Below are 22,436 nucleotides of genomic sequence, written 5' to 3'. Positions count from 1 at the left end.
TTCCCAACCTCAGTAAAGTCACCTAGATGGTTTTCTTCTGTGTTCTTTTATCTGGAACCAGAATTTATGCTCTTAATTTCCTAACAACAACAATAACAACAACAACAAATCCTGGAAACTTGATCCTCAGTTTCCAGATGTGAAGAGCTACTTACAGCAAGCTTAGATACCATACTCAGAGCTCCTCCTTTTGTTCCCTGCTGTGGGTTTTAAATTTACCTCTTCCATTAGGGAAGTTTACTGCTAGTCCAATAAGATATAGAATTCCTAAATAATGGGAATAACATTTCTGTGGTGAAGGGGAAGCTCAGAGCAATGGATAGAGCACAGCCCAGAGGATAAGAAAGTTGTTCTTCTTTTACACATTTAATTCCTATGTATGAAAAGAAAGAGGAAAAACAAAAAGTTACCATTGGAATTTGGCTAGAACCAAGCCATTTAAACTTTCCAGAAATCCTTCATGAGTTCTAGCGCATGGACTGTGCAACACCAACATAATTTAACTGAGAAACACTGTTTTTTTATCATCTTCTTCAGAAATAAAAAGATGTTCGATACAAGTAACAAATGTATTAAATCTAACCTTGTCTTGCAAATAAGTGCATTTCACTTAATATGAAAAAGACTCAAATTTCTCTGTGTTGATTGTACAAATTATTGTGTCTGCCATTGGAGAAATCAGCATTTAGAAGACCTTTCTAAAGTGAGTGCAGTATTTCATAGTTACTGTATTAAATTATTACAGTAATTATTTATTTATGCATAGGTAACCACTGAATATTCTGTGATAACCAGACTACTTCCTTTAATCTTCCTTTAATACCTACTCTGCCAGTAACTGGAAGTTTATTATGCTTATATTTGTTGTCTGCAAGCCAGGAAATGAGAGAAACACACTCCTCAAAGGTTCATTTAAATGTCAGTAAATCCAACAATTTATAGCCCAGGATTTTTTTGACATGTTCTACTTGCTGAATAGTTCATGCACTTCAGTAAAACTGTGTAAAAGATAAATTATGAACTGTGTCACAATCTTACATTTTTGAGACTGGAAGATCATTTAATGAACAGTGTTCTGTACAGTCTTCTACATTAAGCAACTGTGTTTCGTATATGACAGCTATCCAGCTAAGAAAACAATTGAGTAATACTGAAAAATAATTTTAGTTCTACAAATATCAAATATGCAATCAGTAGTGCATTTTTTCTGAGATATAATTTTCTACGATTGTTATTACTGAGGAGTACTTTAGGACTGCACTTTACAGTTCCATTACATGGCAATCTCTGAGAAATGCTTCTGCTGTGAATTATGTTCCCTTGCTATCAAGAATTCCTCTTTATTATTTAATTCAATGAATGAAGCAAAGAACTGAAGGAACTACTGAGATCCTACTTCTGTATTTTCCTAAGTGAGGCCCTCCCCCTCCCTTTTCATAAATGGTGACTTTATTTTTTCCTTTTCATCTTTATTTCTAAATTTTTTTTTTCATATACTAGGCAAAATTTTTAGACACTAGGAAAGCATGAGTGGATCTCCAGGCTCAAGATTTATGCTGTGTCTCCATGCTTGCCTTAAGGGAGCCAAGTTTGCTTTTATACCCATGATGTCTCATGCAAGAATCAATTAGATCCTAACATTGTTTCAATAACAGATAGTGAGATCATGGCTCAGAAGTAGTTCTTGATGATTAAATAAAATTGTAAAACTTGACAATTTAATGCGATTGTTGAACTATTAAATAATGGCTTTTAAGATTAAAGTCCAGGATGTGAATGCTATCTGGTCAGTACCACTAAAACAGTTCTTGTCATAACACAGCTGTGATCTTTGCAAAAAAGTAGGAGACTAGTTATATTTCATGGTGATTTTTAAGGATTTCAGGGAAAAATCACAATTAAAAGAACAAAAGTAATGGAAATATTATAGTCCTTGTGAATTATCTGTCCTCATCTCATCCACTACATTTTAAACAATCTTGGCTTTTCATAAATACTGTTCTAAAATTCCCTTTTTGTCTCTGGTCATTCATCTCAATTGAACTTTCTTTCTATATGCTTACATGATTGGAAATGTATCCTTCTGATTCACATAGACTTGCCTCACTATTTTAATTAAATAGACAGAAACAGACATAAATGCCCCACAAAACTCAAAGGCTGGAGTAACCTCTGTAATACATTAGGTAGGGCTTTCATGTTTTGTTTTACAAGCTTTTACTGTTAAAAATTCATGACTAACACTTTCTTTCATAAAAAAGTCCTTTGTGTGTGCTTGGTAATATTTTGTTTTCCAGTGTACACACAAAAATATTTTACTGATTGTGCGTAGTCTAATGTCACAATTATAAACTTTTTATCTCCAATGTCTATTCCTTCCCTTGGGTCATCTAGAAAGCTGTGATGGCTGTTGAGCTATACTTACCACAGATAACTGGCAAGCCTTTGTGAACATTAGCTTAGCTATCCTTATTTTGACTGAAGAAAGTTTCTTTTCAGAGGAGAAAAATCCTGGTGTAGATTTTGGAGTGATTGTAAAATTTACACTGGCTTCCAGATTTCCATTTGCTTTCAAACCAGTCCAGATCTGCTTCACTGTAGGTTGCTAACAAAAGACCTGTATTGTGTGTTATGGTCTTTCCTTGGCCTTATACAGAAATTCTTAAATGTCAAAACTTAGATGATGACGGTAATCTCCATATCTCATACCTCTGCAACAGAAGTAAAGTCTTAACAGTAACTAAAGAATCTATTTGTGATTTGACTGAAATGAAAAGCCAAGAAAAAGAAAACAACTTACAAGTAAACCACCAATTTTAGTAATTACGTACCTCATTTTTCTTGGTTTGGGGAACATTGAGGTCTGCTAATACTGAGTGCTTATTTTAACAGTTGGTGAAGTGAATGTTTTTAGAATACAGTTCACTTAAAGCCCAAAGTATTTTCCATCTGGGGAAGTTAGCTCATGGTTCATAGAGAGGTGGTACAGGTATTTGTAGAAACATGTAGATGCATGAAATGTACATTAGCAAGTAAAGGGTGTTGATTTTACTTTATTTAGTGTACATGGTTCAAGTACGTCTCTCTGTTTAGGTACCCAAAATACCCCAAATCCTGTAAATCTGACTTAATGCCTCTCTATATTTAGAAGAATTGTTTCTAGATTTGTAAAGAACTGTTTGTAGTAAGCCACTCTGCAATCATATACAAATGAAATTAAGTGTTAGGGGAAGTGTTAATCAAAGTGTTAGGGGAAAAAAATAAGAATAATATATTTAAAAATGTGATATTCTCTTGTGTTAACAAGAGAAAATTTACTTTTATTTTTTGAAAACTTGGATAAATGTGGATGGCATTTCCACCATTGAATTCACTTATAAATGAGGATTTGAAGATATGAAAAAAATTAATTTGGGCCATTAGTTTAACATATATTTTTGTGAAGTAGTTCCAGCAGTATGTCTCTCATTTCCTACTTGGTATAGAAGCACTTCATCATGAACAATCTGATATTCTGTCTTATCTACTATTGTCATCATCTACATTGTTTAAAAAAAAAATGAACAAAGCCAGAAATTAGAGTTTGTTACTTGAAAAATGCTTGCTAAAATTACCCAGTAACATGATAGAACTTCTGTAGCTGCTTTTGGAGACATATGTAAGCTGGTTGTTATGCTGTTAGCTCAGCTTCAGCAAAAAACTGTTATAGGATGAATCAGAACTGTGTCTGACTGCTGCCATCCTGCCTCTTGTTTCTGTTTAATGCTTCAGACCTCTACAATCTTTTTTCTTTTTTTGATAACTGATATTACAGACATTTTTACATGTAAGACTCCCAATGGAACTGCCCTGTTCCTTGGTTCAGACACAGTCTTTTGTTGAATTATGTTTTGTCTGCTTTTAGTCTTTTTCTAGGTAGCATAAGATTTATGACGCGTTTTTTCATGCAGTGTAAAAGGCACAGAGACTCTTACTGGGTGTACCAATATAACAAATCATTTCACTCAGAAATAGCAGGTCTTCTGGCAGCCCTGGTTTAAAAAACCCAGTTGTTCTTTATCTTTTATCCTGCTTGCAACACCTCCTCCTCTTCTTGCCCCTCTTTGGGCAGTATACATTGTGGAGGATCACTGCATGTATGCAGTTATACTCAGGCCACAGTTCAACCCTGTGTGATCTCTCTTCACTTTCACGTGGTTTATTGTTAAGGGGGAAGAGACAGCAAGGAGAATGCAGTCCCGACTGAAAACCATAGGAGAAGGGAATAGAAAAATAGGGAAAGCTGCCAGGGAAATCTGGGAAATGTGAGCCAGCATCCTGCAAGTCTGGGCTTTCTTTTGTGTAAAATAAAAACTCTTGTCTTCTGATACTTCAGGAGTCTTTTCTTTCCATCTCTAAAATTCATTACTGACTTGCACCCCTGTCATCTGCCTTCTCTTCTTTCCAGAAGAAGTATTTCATTTGTCAGGTAACTTTGTGTCGTTTTTGTGGGGATCAGGTGTGATGGCTTTTGGATTTTTTTTTCTAGAGTAATAAATGATTTGTAGAGGAATTATAAATCATTCAAGAGTGTGACAGCAGCAGTCATTAGGGTAGCACAAACAAGAGGAATCTGGAAGTCTTAAAGAAGCACGATTAGTGAAGTCTAAGCAGACTCTGCCCACTTGGGTTTTTTCCATGTTTAATGTGTCTTTAAACATATTTCAGTACCATCAAACTAGTAAATTTAGACAACATTAGTGGACTGCATAGAGAAAGTAATTTTGCATAAGATAGATTTTGTTCTTACTCTTTGTTTGGTTTTCAGCATGTTATTTGCACTGGGTTGTGGTGTAAGGTGGAAAGTGAGAAGGAATGCAAAACTAAGCTGGATCCACCAATGGATGGAACAGACTGTGACACTGGAAAGGTATGACTCTGGTGGAAAAGCAGTATCAATTATGCTGAACATCTAACATTTAAGGGAACAAACTGGATAGGTCTTTGTGCTTCTTTAAAGTTCCTACTTACCTCAAATACCATAAAAATAAACTGTACAGTTGAATGTATTATATATGATATATTTTATAATACAGATAAGAAAAAAACCCATTTTCCTAAAATGAGTGAATTAAAAAAAGGTTAGCCAAAGAGACAGATGTTTTAATATTTACGCTATTTTATTTCAAATTGTTTCTCATTTTGTATCATATTTATGAATGGAATGCAATTGTTGCTCTTCCAACTGTAGATAGAAACTTAAGCTTTCAAAGATACAGAGTTCTCAGCTAGGATTTAAGATTTAGAAATAGTCTCTGTGAAGGAATTGATACAGAGTATTGTTGAAATCTTTCAAGATCAGTTTTATCAATAAGTATTTATAATGTCACTGCATGTGAAAGAGTGACAAATCCCAATAACAGCATGCCATCAGAGACAAATTAAATGATCACTGAAGTCAGACTTACATAAGTTGTGCTTCAAGAGCTTTCCAGTTAAAATTACTTGTAATCTTTTTATATTATCTGTAAATGAATATAAATAACCTCAAACAGAAAACAGAGAAACAGTATACATATGTCTTGGGATTTTCAAGAAATTGTGTTGACAGCTGTTTCCCACAGGAGTGATTTACTCTTTGAGTCATATTACATTCACCAGGATTCTCAATCATCCTCCTAAAATCAAATCAATCAATTAATATAAAATGTTTGGATATTATAATTTTAAGTGCTAAAGGAAAACAAGGTTGTATTTCTGTTCATATCTCTAAAATAATGACAGTTGCTTCAATATTTTAATTCTGATTAAAACATTTGTAATTGTTACTGTCTGAAGTCAATATTTGGAAAGTAAGGGACATATGTTTTGTTTGATACCACATTTTTCACATAAAGACTGGCCTGCCCATGCTATAGAATAAGAAAGCAGAACCTCTTACCATGATTATGCAGAATTAGTCATTGTAATTAAAACGACTCATTGAGCCAGGGTACAGAGATAACTTATTTATGTACAGCAGTAGAAAACTAAGCAGACATCACCAAAATGTTGCAGGAGATAAGAAATAATTATTCTTTTTTGCTTTATTATCTGTCTAAGATGAGGTTTAGTATACACAAATCACTGGCTGTGGGGCTTTTTTATTGGTATTGTGGAAATGAGGTGTTGTTATCTTGTGCTCCTCTTAGGATCTCAAGAATTTATGGAAATGTCTTTTGCATAGCTTTTCTTACTTGGTTGGGGTTTAAGTCAAGGATTTATAAGCATCCCTTAGACTGTGCAGGGAGCAGATGCTATCTTGATAGAAAAATCTGTATTTTATCTGAAGCAATAACTTTAACTGTATAAGAGCATTTCTGGTTTGAAACATCCAAGAGCATTAAAAAATTTATAGTTTCTGGCTGTAAATCTAATATGAAGATGGAGCCACCCTACATGAAGACTTTTTAAAAGTGGAATAATTATGCCTTCATTGTAATGTGATGATTTAAGAGAGAAAATGAGATCAATTGATCAGAAAAGACCAGTTTCAAACTGTAGGTGAAAAGGTTACCAGATAAGGATTTAGCACAGACACTAAAAGCTAGAGAAGTGTATTCTAAAAGAAGCAGAAGTCTTTATTGGCTTAGTGACACCTTTTGTTTTGCTTTAAATATGAGACTGGTTTGTGAAGTCTGTTATCCATTGATAACAGTGGTCCACCAAGAGTTAAAAATGCAGAAAGAAATTAGTTAAATTACTGATGTTACTGGCATTAAATGATCATTGTCTGGTTTGTAATTGCTGAATCATTGCATCATGAAATTGTTAAGGCTGGAAATTACCTCTATACAGGACATATATTAAGTTGCTAAAATTCGATAAAGCACTAATTTCTGCAGAGTTTATGATGATTTGTACAAGATATGGACATAGGTTAAAGAGCACAGCAATAGTGATTGGATAGTTTTTGACTGAGAAATTGCAGTTTTCCTGGGAAATGATATATGCATGCAAGATCTTTGAATTTATTATTACTATTTTAATAAATGCCAGAGATTCTCTGGATTTTCTCAACACCATCTTTTTAAAGCTTCCATTTTATCTTTGAATACAAGTGGTGAATAAAATCCCATCTTTCTATTACTTGTAATATATCTTTCTATTGAAATTTTCACTGGATAATGAGGGGACAATGAAGTTCCTGCTGGTGAGAGCTCTGATGCTGAAGCAAGCAAGGCGTGAGAACAGCCGTGGACACTGTGCTGTGATCATCTGCAAGGTTCAGCTGGACAATGATCCCTGCAATAGGCTTGGGCTGGACCCAAAAATGCTTTCTTAGGCAGTACCCAGTCAAAAATGAAAGGAGACAGTATAATAGAGATACCGTTTCTAGGAGGTATCCTTCATTGGAAATGAACTTACTTTTGAGGTTGTGGACAAGATTTGAATTTTGTCTTTGGCAGCTGAAACAGAGAAAGGTCTCTAGCTGTTGCGTTTATTAGGACTGATAAAAAAGCTTTGGAGAGCGCTAGGCAAAAATATAAAAAAACTATGTATTGAACCAAATGTTTACGTTGTGCTTCCTCTGTGCTTGTGAAGGAGTGAATTGTTTTGCATATACCTTGATTTATTTACCTAAGAGCTGAATTTTCACCTAGTGGTGTAAGGCTGGAGATTGTATCAATCGGACCTCTTTTGCGGAGCACACGGAGGGGGAGTGGAGCGCGTGGAGCACTTGTAGCCGTACTTGCAACACTGGAATCAGCAGTCGACAACGCAAATGCCCTGGGTAAAAATGAGTTCAGGTTTCCGTTGCTGTTCATCAGAATTTCTGAACAAAATTTACATGAGTACAAGAACCTGTGAAGATACATTGGCCTTTACCTAAGCAAAAAATACTTTACGAATACTGAAAAGCATTTAGAAGAATAGGTGTTTCAGGTATTTTATTGCATGGCAACACTATTTTTCATCTTTTCTGCTTTTTTCAAGGCCCTAGATAATATTAATAGAAGAATCAAACTTCCTCCTTAAGCTTCACTTGAAGAAGCAACAGAAACTTAAATTCTACTTGCAGATTGTCAGTGCATAATTCTAATTGTTAAATTTTTTAACTAGAGAAGACTGACTTCTGCTTCTCATCTGGCATACCAAAGAACTGGAAGTTTTACAAAGAGGTCTCTCTACCAGTTTCTCAGACATTTAGATAGACTGTAAGGAAACAGAATTTAGATTCCTTGTCTTGTGAAAATGAAAACCGTTTACCTTTGGGGATAAAGAGATTTTTACTTTTTATTTGAATGAAATTTGTTTCACTATATCTCAGGGACCAGCTAAAAGGTTTTTTCCTTTTAATACTCAGTACCAAATGGATTTTTGTGGGTCATTTATACACCAAGTGAAAAAGAAAAGAAAATATAGGCATAGCGAGTGAGAACAGAGTAGAGAAAGTATGGCAATTATAGGGAAAACTAAACCAGAGTGGGTAGGAGTAGTCCTTGGTTTTAAAAAAATAATAATACAAAGTGGGAAATGAAGAATTATGGAAGACTATATAGCAGATTTTGGGGTAAGATAGACCAAGGGTTTAGAAAGATAAATTTGCATAAAGAATTTTGAGGAAAATTTGGATATGGTTATACAAAAGCATGGGGATTTAAAAGAAATTTTGATATGCAGAATTCTTTCACAGTTCATGCCATCTAAACACCACTTCCAGCTGTATGCCTTAAAACTATTTCTAGAATTATGTTATACCTAGAGTTATTTCTAGAATTTATGGATGTCTTAATTTTACACTCATTAAATAATTTTTTAAAGCAAGCTTCCAAATAGTTAGCTCAGGTTTCTGCAGTTCTGTCTTCTTTTGCATTTGTTCATTAGGACCTGCAAGTGCAACTGCAGTGACCAGAAAGAAATAAAGCATTAGTCTGAGCCCTGTAACACCACACTTAGAGTAAAAGGAGAGGTGGCAAATCTGCAGGTGTTGCTTCCTTTCAGTAGCTCCTTTGACTCAGCCCAGATAAAAAAAAAATTATCTCAACTATATCAAAACTGCACCTGAGGTTCTCCTGACTGAACACCTAATCCTAGTGCTTTCTTGGGGCTAAGTGGAAATTACTGCTTAGCACCCATCTCTTCTTATTTGTGATGTAACCAGTACAAAGAGAAAGCAGACATGTTTTGTTCTGTGACTTCAATTTTTTGTGGATGATTTCTGAATGCTAAGTGTCAACAACAAACTCTGCTATTTCTTATTTGTGTCTTGCATAAGTAAACTATACTGTAAGTTTCACAAAATATTTCCAACAGTAAAGGGTGTATTTATGCCATCTTTTCTAGTTCAGGCCTTGAAGGAGAGTGTCATGGGCCCACAATGCAGTACAGGGTATGTGAAAATCCTTCTTGTCCTGCTGGCGTGCCTGCCTTTAGGGACTGGCAGTGCCAAGCTTTCAGCGTCAGATCTTCATATCAGAAACATGTGCACCAGTGGCAAGCTGTCATTGATGATGGTAAGTGTAAACCATCTCCCTTGTTCTTATAATCTGCTCATAAGGCTTATGGCTTGTTGATATTGTTGTTAATCAAGAAAGTTATAGTTAAAACTAGAGCAAACAAACAAAACTAGAGCAAACAAACAAACCTCAAGCCCAGTGGTTTTGGTAAGTTATTTTAATTTCATAGACAAGATCTAGTGGTACTTTTATATGATGTAGAATATTTTGTTATTTATTCCTACTAATTTTTTTCCTTCTTAGTAGGTAATAACTACATCTGAATGAAAATCCAGGCAGCTTTTTCCTTTTTAATCATAATTGTAATATGAAGTGACTCAGAAATGCAGCTTTCTAGAGTAATGCTCCATCATTAAACATGCATATACCAGTTATATTTTTTACCTACAAAGCCAAAAAGACAGTGCAGATGTTGTGAGCCTTTGTTTTGGAGGAAGGAGATAACTTCTAGCTTAACATTGTATTTCACATATCAGTGTTTGATTTGGCAGCAATGTGTACATAATATATACTGTAAACTTCAATAATATTTATGTAAATCCTAATACCTATTGCATGCCAAGTCCTGGCATACTGTATGCATGCTTCCATGCAACAAACTTGCTTATATACTATATCATTAGGAAAATGCTCAAGTGGGAGTATAGTAAGATCAGACTTACATTATCTGTAACAATAATGTTGGTGTAAAACATCAGTATCTAGAAAAATAATTCCTTCTTGCTAGAAAAGTGATCAGTAATTTCCACTCCACTGAATCTTCTATACATTTTTGTGGTTTAATTTATTTAAATTAAAAACAAACAAAGGGAGAAGTAAAACAAAAACATATCAGTTATGAAAATAGTTGACTTTAGAACTGCACAAAATTGTAGCAAGCTGTAATAAAGAAAACCCTAGAATGACACAGGAGTAGTGTAAGTGTGTGCTTCCAAATTTCAAGGAGTTCATTACTATAAATTATTTTTACTCTTATCAGAAAGCATTAGAAACAATTTATCAGAAAGCATTAGAAAGCATAGAAGACTGTTTTGCTATTCACATATTATAAGATATGCCTAACTCAAGAAGGTACTTTTCTCTTGTTCTAAGCCTTTTCTCAAGATGCCAAAGAGAAAATCTGTGATTATACTTTCTTGTATGTTAGCTCATTTCATTGTAAGAACAAAGTCTCTCCAACTATTACATAGGTGCTTATCAAGTGAATTGGTTTTGGTTTGTTTTACTAAATTTTGTTTTAACACAGGAACACATGATTTATATCCTAATGGATCTAAATGTTTAAGTCTGGCTTTGAATAGTATGATTTCATTCAGATGAAGAAATCTTGACATTCTCCTGTGCCATGTTAATGAGTACAGATGGTTGCTTTCATCTAATTTTATTCTGAGTGATTCTGTTATGCTGAGGTGTCCCTCAGGAGAAACAAAAGTGGACCAGCCAGACAGTGCCAGTATCCCAGTATACATTATTCTCAAGTCCTTAATTGTTTGCTCTCTTAGTGGACACTAACTGTGAACCATGTCCAAAAAAATTGCTGTGTGAGATCTTCTGTAGTCTCTTGAAGTTGTCCCATGTTGTTTAGTTACTGTCTCTTTGAGTTCAATGTCATTAAAATAATATTTAGGTCATCAAACATTTATTCCTTTAAAAAATGCTGATACATGCTTAAAGCCCCCAGTTCCCCCCAGGGAACTTTGAGGTTACTATTTAAGGAGTATAACTGGAATGCAGAGGACACAAACTCAGGCAGCTTTTTAGCTGGAGATGGCTTGTGTCTGACTAGCTTCACATGTTGGCAGAAGAGATCACATCTGTTTGTGCCGGTTCTCTAGTGATACCCTGAGGCTCTGTCAAATTCAGTAATTTAAATATGCCCAGATCACTCTTTATTGTGTAAGTCAGCTGGCAAAAAACTCCGCTGTCTGTACTTTTCTACTCCATTGCATGTTAAAACTACTTTTTTGAAAACAGTCCTTTGCAGATGGCAATTTCCAGTCTAGACTGAGCTGGTGCTAGTTAGCACATGCAAAAAAATGTGGCATAGACTGTTTTGCAGTTCAGCTGTATAGACAGTAGAATTCCAGTGCCCCTGAATGTTTCCTGGAACTATTTAATTTACTAATAAAAATGCACTCCAGGAATTGAGAAGTCAATATGAAGTCAGAGTGGCATAGTTGTGTCCAAGTGAAATCAGTTTCAGGTTCTGGATTGACTTTTATCCTTTTAAAAATCTGCAACAGATTTAGGAAAAATCTGAGTCAGTACATTTGCGAACAAAGACGTCATTTTTTACTCAGTCATTTTGACCACTGAGAAGAGACTCAGTTTCTTTTATTCACTGTTACTTTCACAGTGGTTAAACAAACTTCATTGTTTATAAATGAGGCTATTAGGAATACATGGATACATAGAATATTACCACATTTTTATGCTATTTCATAGTTTGAAATGATTGACGGAATGTTTTAGAAATTTAACAGAGAATTGCTTGAACTTCATAAAAATGCTAGGAATAATGTTTCCAGGTTCTGTGTTTGTTTTGTTGTTGTTGTTGTTTTTAATATGAACTTTATAAATTTTACTCCCCAGGGTGTGTCAGTTACTTAATTTTTTTTCTCCTTGACCTGTACAGTTAGGAAGTCTGGAAAGTGTTAAGTTTCTTTTTTAACCAATATTTATTATCTGCCAAAAACATAGGAGAATGAAAGTATAGATTACAACCAAAATATTCCAAGAGCTGTAATGTGTGTATGCTTAATTGCAAGAATGCGCGTAACATGTGCACTATATAGGCTAAGATTATAGCAACAGCATCTGTAGGAAGGAGAAAACTCAGATTTTTCAAACAGCTAAGAAATGGATGAAAAATGGACCATTTTTTGTTTTCCCTGTGTCTAAGATAACTTCTTATGCTGACGTGGATGCATGCCACACATAAGCAAGTATCAGTTTTAACAGTAGTGTTGATGATAATCCTGAATTTCTAACATTCCCTTTTTACAATAATGCACATTTTTCCATCCATTGCTGCTACAGAAAAGCCGTGTGCTTTATTCTGTTCACCAGCTGGAAAGGATCAACCTGTTCTTCTAACAGAAAAGGTGATGGATGGGACTTCCTGTGGCCAGCATGGGCTAGATGTCTGTGCAGATGGTAGATGCCAGGTATGAATTAATTGTTTTGAGCCTGGGTATACAGGCACACACTAAGCACACATATATGTTAAGACTTCAGAAGGTTTTTATTTCATATCAGACTGGCATATTATTATCTTCATTGCTGTTGTCAGGCTACCCCTGATATTAATTCACAGAAATGTGTCCAGCAGTAATGTGGAGATGCTTGAGTAAACTCAATTTGTTTTTAACTGAGTGCTTTTAGCAAAACATGGATATAATTTATATTTACATATTCTAGACCTCTTTATGCCCTATTCAGACTAAATCCTTAGGCTGATATTAAAGCCACTTTACCATTGTGGGCATAGCAAAGAGCCATTCATATTTTGAGTAGAAAGCAGGGGAGGCACATTGCATTCTCTTAGTGGGAAGGCCTGTGGGGTGTGTGTTGCATGGTCTGGTGTGCCACAGGTCCCACCAAGAGATGGGGAATGCAGTTGTGTTTCTCTTGGAGAGCAGCTGGTAGAGTTAGCCAACCACATAGAAAGCGTGAATGCAGCAATCTGCATAAAGTCACAGCAATGGGTCAGATCTCTGCCATGAGCTAGTGCAACTTTCATTCTCAGGAAGGCTGGGTCATGCTGGCTAGGCACCTTGCAGAAGGGTGAGGTACCTGATACTAAAAGCAACTTTATGAAAAATGTGGTTTGTCTCTCAATAGCTTTTATTTTCTTCTCCCACAGAAATTTGGCTGTGATGGTATATTAGGATCTCTGGCTCGTGAAGATCATTGTGGTATATGCAATGGTAATGGAAAGTCATGCAAAGTTATTAAAGGTGATTTTAACCATACCAGAGGAGCAGGTAATGTCTGTTTGTTTATTTCAAGTACTAAGGAAAACAGTGGCTTTTTGATGACTTGGAGCATTGGGAAATTTAAAAAGCCATGTTTCTTACAATTATGCAGACCCTCAAAAAAACTTTAGATCTAGCTTTTTAAAGATGATAAGACACCGAGGATAAGAATGCATAAATATTTTAAAATTCATTGCAAAATTATTGCACATTATTTCAATTGCAAAATGAAGGAAATATCTTACATTTAGATACACTCTATTTAATAGGAGAGACTGATTTTTAAGGGATATGAGAAGTTAGGTTTCTATTTTTAGCAGAGTGTTGTAAATTCTTTTAGTGCTTAGATTAATTTAGTGTTCTTCAAAATTAATATCCAAATTATGATTTTTTTTAATCTAGAGTAATGTTTCTAAGCCACTCAGTGAAAAATCATCAAAACAGAATTCATTAGGAAGTCTAATGCCTCTTCATTACTCATTATTTTATACTAATAATAACACATCATAGGAAGCCAATAGATTTTATAATGTAAAATGAACATGAGCTATCCAAATGCTGCTGTGATCTGTGCTGTGAATGGGAATAATTTACTGGCTCCAGCACAATAATGTTGACTGAGGACTGAGGTGCTGATAATGTGCATCTTGCACCATGTATACAAGTCTTTTCTTTGAAACAGCATTTAACCAATTATCAGCATTTGTTTGCCATTACACTTTCAGTTTCTTGAATAGAAAATGTGCAGAATTTAGAGGTGGTAAATAAATCACTCCAAAAATATTGTAATTAGAAGCAGACATCATATCTTTGAAAAATAAAGGACTTCAGTGGATTTTAGACTGAAGTATAATACTTTAGGCAAGAGGGGAAAGTTAGGCATAGTCTTTATGTTTGGCCCTCTCAAGCAGAATGTAAGGCAAAGCAAGGACCGCAGATCCCAAATGAGTCTGGAGGATTACAAGATACAAAAAACAGCAAAGTTTGTGATAATAAAGTCACGTTGTGTCAGCTCTCTTCTATTGCTAATGTGAATATCCACACACTTTAAATTTTTTTTTGGCATGGCATGCTGTGTCAGTCCTCAATATTGTGGTATTGCCATCTTAACACCTGTGTAAGTTATTTTTCTTTTCAAGAAGCTGTAAGCAATATTTAGAAACCGTTATTAACTGTTACAGGAATGAAAGATGCTGCTTTAATTTTCACAGTTCAGGATTATTGAAAAAGTGTTGTAAATGCTAATTATTTTGTTGTAGAATATCACACAGCCCTACGTAGTAAAAGATGGGTATCTTTTTCCCTTTGTGAAGCTTTCCTGGGTAATCTAAAATATGTGTTTATTCATTAATTACATTCCTGCCTGTACAGTGGTTTCCACCTGCATTGCCTTTCCACCACGTTTTACTTAAAGCAAATTGTTTAACATCCTTATTGCCATACTATCAAGAGACAATCTCAATTTGAAGCCAAAAAATTAATAAGTGGAATTCAAAACTATCATAACAGGGTTTGAATATGTTAAATCAAGAAGATGGAGATGGAGCAAAAAGTACGTAAACTAAAAATAAAGCAGTGGGAGGATGCTTTGCTTTTAGTACCATACCATTTGTCTTTTCGTGCTGAGTGAAGCTGGAATTCATTTATAGTCATCTAGTGCTCATGATGACACTGAACTACTTAGGCAGAAATAACTTCACCTGCTCCAGCCCCTGTCTTCAAGCCTCACTAGTTCTTGTAGTTTTACTCTGCCATACTCTTTTAATTATGTAGCACTGTATATATATTACATATAATGCACACTTCCATAGCTTTTCTTCAATTTTGCAAGAATATTCAAAATATTGATGTAGAAACTTTAACTTGCTATATTTAAAAAGCAAAATAGGGGAGAAGAAAGAAGAAAATATACAAGATGTACTTTCCTATGCTTTTCTGTTTTCTGTTTAACTTGGGACATCTGGTCTCATGTTTAGGTTATGTGGAAGCTTTGGTGATACCTGCAGGAGCAAGGAGAATCAAAGTTGTGGAAGAAAAACCAGCTCACAGTTATTTAGGTAAACATTATATATGTTTTAGTGTTAATGTCCTGTTTTGCTCCACACCGAAAAGTGCCAGCTAAACATGTTTTTGTCATTGAACAATGCTCTGAGTAGAAAAATAGATCTGTGAAGAACGGAATTAATTATTACAGAACCATTTTTAATACAGGTCTTGTTTTTGACTTTTGTCTCATCTTTTTTAGATGATATTTCAGATGCTGTATTTAGATAATTTTAAAATTGTCTGTGCATGCTTGCACATTTTCAGTTTTTCATATGGAGAGCACATTAAAGCTACTGAAAGTAATTTTCTTCTGAAACATAAAATAATTTGTTCTCACACCATAAGAAGACAAACACTGGACAACAAAGTCAACAAGACAGACAACAAAAAGAAGACAAACACTTCACTTACAAAGTCAAACAGAAGTTCTAAAATTAGACTGAAAAAGCAGAAAAGTATTTCTTTGCACTATTTTGAGCTGTCTAAATCTTCTAATAGACAAACTTTATCACAGTGATATTTTTCTTTTAGTTTTTCTGTTTAAATGAAATTGTCTTTCATTGATTTAAAAAGAAAGTGTTAATCTTTTAATAAGGTCTAAAGAACTTGTGTAGGAGAGTACAATTTGTTGCCATTATTGTTACAAGGTTGAAGCAAATACACGAAACATCATAATTGGTATTTTTTGTGCAGTGCTTAAATATAAATGTGAGAGACACAGTGTGAGAAATAGGACAACCATATGAAAAATTCCCTGGTTTGGTCGGTGTTCCTAGTTATGTTCATACATAATATTTACATTTTAAGAAATATTTGAGTATTCTCAGTACTTCAGTTGTGAAAATGTTGAAGATGGTGAATCTTAATTACAACACTTTATGTTATCAGTGTGTGACAGCTGGTTTGCCTTGAGGCCTGCATCTTCCCAGGAGGTTTAGAGATCTGGAATATTTGGTTTTTCCCAAATGAACCACAGATATGGATATGTAAGAATGTTAAAACAATAACTGAGGTTTGTCTTTCTATTGACATATGTGGCGAACAGAAATACTATTTTTTTCTATTTTTTGAATGATGCAAAAAAAGAAAAAAGCTGGCATTGTGTTAGCAAATTATTAGCAAACTGATTTAACTCTTACTGCACAAAAGGCAAAAAATGAAATTTTTTTTATGCACATGAAATGTCAGTCATGATGCTCATTTGTGAAAGTTGCCAATTGGCTCCCAGTTGCTTGTTACTTTAATTTTGTTTTCATTAATTTTACTGGTTTATGTCTGAATGAGGATCAACCAATATTTCTCTGCAATATTTTTTGTTGAGCCCTATACCTTTTTTTTTTTTTTTTTTTTTTTTGGTAGGCTTTTGTGGGGACCCAGTAACAGGTCCATTGCTGTAGCTTGAATTAAAACCTGTGTTGCTGCACCTTTTTTTTTTTTTTTTCAATATCACAAGGAATTTAAACTTTTTCCATTTATAAGTTATTTTGATAACATCAGAATCTGAATTGCAAAGGAATGGGTTTTGAATATGCATAGCATCATGGAAGTTTTGGGGTAAGAGTATAAGTCTTTAATCTCAAGAAACAAGATTTTTCACAATAGTCTGGTTAAAAGTATGGAAGGTAAAACAGATTAAATTCTTTCATGTTTCTGATTGGTTTTCTGTCATATAGTTCTTTATGCTAATTTTATGTGGCACTGTACTTGGTGCTCTACTTGAAATTAGTCAATACAGGCCAACACTATTTCTGTTTTACTAATTGTCATAAACATATTTTAGGATAAGGTTTGGAGATAATACAGCTCACTACACTAATCATAATTGTGTAACTGGAGATAATGTGTACATACAGCATATTCCAACATATACTGGTAGCTGTTGCTTAGAAGGCAATTTTAACTGAAGGAAGATCATTGTGGTACAGCACAGGTCAAATACAGAAGGAGTCAAAATACAATTCCCTTCTCTGGATTTACTTGATAGTCAAGAAACAGAATCATTATTATCTAGAAACTGCAGTGATTTTGCTAAATTGATTAGTAGAACTACAGCCCACACTAGCAGCATCACTGGATAATTGCATTGTTGAAGCAAGTGTTAGGAGCAGATATCTTCTTTGTGTGAAGCATATCAACATAGACCATGGGAACAAGAGCTCTGGCATTGCAGAGAAAAAGACAAGGTAAAACTTGCAACTGTGCAATGGACCCATTGACAACTGTCCTGTCTCTTCTCACCTGTGGAGAAGCAGGAGCAGTGATACAGCCAAATGAGGTATTCCTCCCTGCTGAAATTGCATTGGAAATAGCACAAGAGTTTGTGATCCTTCTTTTATCAGTAAAGTATTCAAAAGTGGGAATTTTATGTAGCAGTATAGTGAATTAACAGTGTTTATTTAGGTAAAGAATATTTCCTAAAGCATAAACTTAATACTTTTTGAACTAAAAATTTTTATTTTTAGATATAACTTTTAAATTTATTTTTAAAGACTGAACTAGCAGAGGTAACACTGTTTTTTAAGCGTTTTTGAGACTTGGTTCACTATCAGATACTTAAAAAATGTTATAAGAGCAGCTGTAAGAAGTTTGAAGCATTATCTAGATTCCTATGGTATAAGATCTTTTCTGTTGCTAAATTTTCATTTATATTTTGCAAGTGTTACAAGTTTTAAAAAAAAATTAATATAGAATACAGAAAGGAAAATGAAAACATTTCTGTCTTAGAAGCCCTAGGCATTGAAATTAGAGAGCTCATTCATGAGACACTTGAATAACATGATGGATACAGGCTTTATAATTAATGTGATGGGTTTGTGGAATATAACTACAGAAATTACTTATAGTCCTAACCCTGAAATTCTTTTGTGCTGATCAAAAATGGGAGAAACTGTTCATTTTCAGCTGAGCTAAAGGAGTTGATTAGCTGTCATTACTATCAGATATGTGATCAGGCTACCTCAGGGGTCGAGACCCTTCAGATCTGCAGTGTCACACAGTATGACATCATAATTGCCAATGCTCTTATAGGCATCCAGGCTATAAGTGTTTTCTTTATCATGTGATTTCCATTTGTTTTCCATTTTCTTTCATGAAATGCTTCCTAGTTAAAAAAAGAGCATGTTGGGCCACATTTTGAGAAAGGAGTGTGTGGGAAAGAAAGTATATGGTGTCTGAAAAATTTTGAATGCCTCATTTCTGACAATGTTAGTAGCTTGAAAATACCTAGAACCAAATCTCTGCAATCTTTGCAGAGAGTGTAATTTCAGATTTCAAAGGAAGCCAGTTGAGAACCTGGTCCCATCTCCCCCCTGATCCCCCAGAGCAAAGTAGAGACCAGAGTCCATCGAGACTAAACATGTTTTCCTTTCATATACAGAGGACCATAGGAAAAGGTTGAGAGCCTATGGATAAAAATCATGGACCAGGCCAGCAAAGGAAACTTCTTTGTTTATGACAGGCTGCCTAACCAAGCAGAGTCTGTTGATGAAGTGCTCTTACTTCAGCTACAGAAATCATCATGCCTGCAGTCTCTGATCTGGTTCAGGAATTTCAGTAACCTGATATCTGCTGGAAATAGAGCACACCAGGCTGTAAACAGTCCAGGAGACTCTTGGAGTATATTGAGGATAATTTTGTAATCAAAATTATAGACCAGATTAATAGTGCTCCTTGATGGTTGCTTCACAGCACAGATGAACTATTTAAAGAGTTTGGTGGCAGCCTAGACTGCAATCATCATGCCCTGCTGGAACTCATGATTTTTAGGGATATAGGCCAGGTGAAGACTAAAGCCAGGATTTTATGAGAGCGAACTTTCAGTTGTCTAAGGAATTTATAGATGGTACTGCCTGGGAAACTGCTGCTGGGTATTCAGGAGCAAAACAGAGCTGGCAGTTCTTTGAAGCTTTAGAATAATAGTTTTTAATAACATTTAAGGATAATAATTTTTCCTAGGTTGCAAAAGCTCTTGATTATTCCAACATATAAGAAATTGGACAAGGAAGGCAGGAGAATAGCATGGGTGAGTTAAGACCTCCTGGCCAAACTAAATTGTAGGAAGGGAATGCACAGGCAGTGGAAGCAGCAACATAGATCCTGCGAAGTATGTAGGGGTGCTATAGTATGCTATATAGTATATATAGGATATGTGGGGGCATGTTCAGGACAACTAGGGCTGATTTTGGCAAGGAATGGGAAGATTTATAGGGGTTTCTACAGGTTTTTAGTCAGAAAGGGAATAGTAAAGGAAATATATGCACCCACAACACACACTGAAAATAAGTCAGGAAAAACTAATGATGATGGGCATGGAGAACGCTGCAAGTGCTTAACAGTTTTTTGCCTCAGCTTCAGTGGTAAACACTTTTTCTGTATCTTTCAAGTCTCTCAACATCAGGGCAGGGAATGGTGGAATGAATTTCCTCCCATGATAGATCAGGTTTAAGGCCACCCAAGGAACCTGAACATAGACAAATATATGGGACCTAATGAGATGCATCCCATGGTGCTGAGGGAACTTGCTAGTGTAGTTGTCAACCCACTCTCTAGTATATTTGAAAAATCATGGCAGCCCACTGAAGTCCCCGGTGGCCGAAGAAAAGGGACTATTGCACCTTTTTTGAAGAGGATATCATAATGAAGAGAATGCCATCAAGCAGCAATCAGTCAGCCTTAGCCCTGCTGTTTTCAAAAATTACTTAAATCTCAAGTCTTAATGTTCTTAAGTGGCACCTGATAACCTGATAATGGAAGTGAAGCAATTACTTCCTTTACAAAAAATATCAGTGAATGTACTTTCATTTAGAATTTAATTTCAGATATCTTTTACATTTTCTATGGAAAAGTAAGTGTCATTCAAAATGGCATTACTTCGATACTTTTCTGGAAATAAGGCTATATTCTGGACAAAGCAGAAAACAAAACTCAGAAAGGTAATGCAGTAGAGAGACTTGTCCATATTAAGAATAAAAAAAAGATTAGTAGGTACTGATTTAACAAGTAGAGGGCCAGAACCAGGTTGCTCCCCACTGAGAAATGGGAGATGTGATAGCTGACTTATGATTTGTTGTATCTTTCTGGCTGTGTAGCCACTCACACCTCATTGTAATTGGAAGGGTGTATATAGTCCTGGCACTGTAATTAAAAAAATACATTGCACTCATCACCATCACTTATATGCTATTGTAATGATTGCTGTTTTATGCTCTACAGAGATACAGTTGCATTTACTCCCCTCAGTTTAGTACTGAAATTGTGGTTGTGGTTACAGTTGTGGAGGCTTTCCCAGTCCAAATTTTCTTTGGTTGTCTTGTCACCTGTTGGTGTATTTCTTGAATTACCTGAGAGAGGATATCTTGTGTTGCGAATTTTCTTCCTATTTTGGGTTACTTTGTACAGAGCAACCTCCTCTGTCACGAGTTAAGAATAGGAATATGTGTGCAGTATGGAATAAAACTCGGTGAACTTGCTTATAAAATGGGGTGTGACAGAGTCAAGAACAGAAGCTGCAGTGCCTGAATCCAAGTCCAAATTCAAGGCTTGAGGACACGCTTTCTGACTCTGTCTAAGACCAGTGATTCATATGAAGAATCTGAGAGCAGAAAATGCAAGACCTGGCATATTTCTATATTCTGAGCTGGTATTCCAGTTTCCTGCACATGTCTTCATGCTATGGCACATGCATTCATTTTAAAGGCTAGACAGAAAGATTTCTGCTGCTCTCTGGGGAGAGGATCCTGCTCCATCTGAGCAGCATGACCTGGCTGGGCCTCGGCATGTTCAAGTATATTTTTTTAATTTCTTCACTGAGAAGAGGATTAGATCCAACAGTTTGAATGCTAAAGAGAACTTAATTACCATTAGCAATGCCCCTATATCAACTGAATGCTTAAACTTAAAATGCCAGTTTTTAAGTCTTGTATAATCACTGGTTCTTTTTAGTACAAGACTGTTACACAGTGTTAATGGATTTTATAGTCTTAACTTCTATTAGACAGTGCTGCAGTGGTACACATCAGTAGTGTCTTATTCAATTGGATTCCTGCCAGTCCATAGGCCTGTTGCCATTGTTTCCCATAGAAACAAAACATAACAGTATAAATATGAATAGGAGAGGACATGATTACAGGAGTGACTCACATTAACTTACAGCTTTAAAAAGGGAAATTTTGGAACATGTGGAGGTTCTCTTACAACAGTCTGAAGCCAAACATGCAATTTCAATGAAGTCAAACGTGTAAAACTTCTTGTACAGAAGGTGTCTTCAAGTCTACTTCATATGATTATTCAGAACTGATGGGAACAAAATAAAATAAAATAAAGTAAAACAAAATAAAATTACAAATCATTCACAGAAGATTCTATTCCATTTACTAATGCAAACTTTGTTCTCAGTGTATGGAATATATCTTACCTGACTTGATCATACTTTTAAATATAAATTAGATCAGCATGAGAAATTATTCTGGCAAAAAGAACAACCTTTTCCTATTTGTTAGAAGCACGCAATTACTTGGTGAAAGTGTATAAAGTCTTTTCACATTCTAAGGTGCAGAAAAGGCAAGTGTAGTTATTAGAGAGGAAAGAATTCTGAAGTAGATTTCTTTTTAAAAGTTTTAGCCTAGTTCCATAAATCTTAAGAGTCACCCATGAAAACTGTGTTTCCCATGATTTTATGGATTATAGAAATGGCCACTCTGGGAACAGAGACTAGTTCCCTTTGCCTAAAAGTAATTTTAAAAAGCCTGTCAGTCTTCTCAGGCATTAAAACTCTGATATTAACTTCAAGTAATGTTAAATACACATGATTTTGCCAGACATTCCCTCCTGGGGAAGGTGTTTCTGAAGCACATACCAACTGAAGTTCATGTACAGTAGCATCCATAAACACCTTTGTAATCAGAGTTAGGTGAATTTCACCTGTTTTTAAATTAAC

General features: G+C 35.1%; 1 protein-coding gene across 1 annotated transcript in view; it reads left to right on the top strand.

Moving 5' to 3' along the window:
* The window catches only part of ADAMTS19 (ADAM metallopeptidase with thrombospondin type 1 motif 19), a 128,330-nt gene that overhangs the window by 81,110 nt on the left and 24,784 nt on the right, over positions 1-22,436 (top strand). Inside the window, exons 10-15 of the mRNA XM_066339562.1 lie at positions 4,808-4,909; positions 7,623-7,753; positions 9,307-9,476; positions 12,519-12,646; positions 13,345-13,465; positions 15,433-15,513. Of these exons, the coding sequence (XP_066195659.1) occupies positions 4,808-4,909; positions 7,623-7,753; positions 9,307-9,476; positions 12,519-12,646; positions 13,345-13,465; positions 15,433-15,513 (733 nt within the window). The remainder of the gene's footprint in view (positions 1-4,807; positions 4,910-7,622; positions 7,754-9,306; positions 9,477-12,518; positions 12,647-13,344; positions 13,466-15,432; positions 15,514-22,436) is intronic.

Source organism: Sylvia atricapilla, chromosome Z, assembly GCF_009819655.1.
Source record: "Sylvia atricapilla isolate bSylAtr1 chromosome Z, bSylAtr1.pri, whole genome shotgun sequence".
Lineage (NCBI taxonomy): Eukaryota > Metazoa > Chordata > Aves > Passeriformes > Sylviidae > Sylvia > Sylvia atricapilla.
The sequence above is the reverse complement of the archived record's forward strand: the minus strand, read 5'-3'. Positions and strand labels throughout refer to the sequence as shown.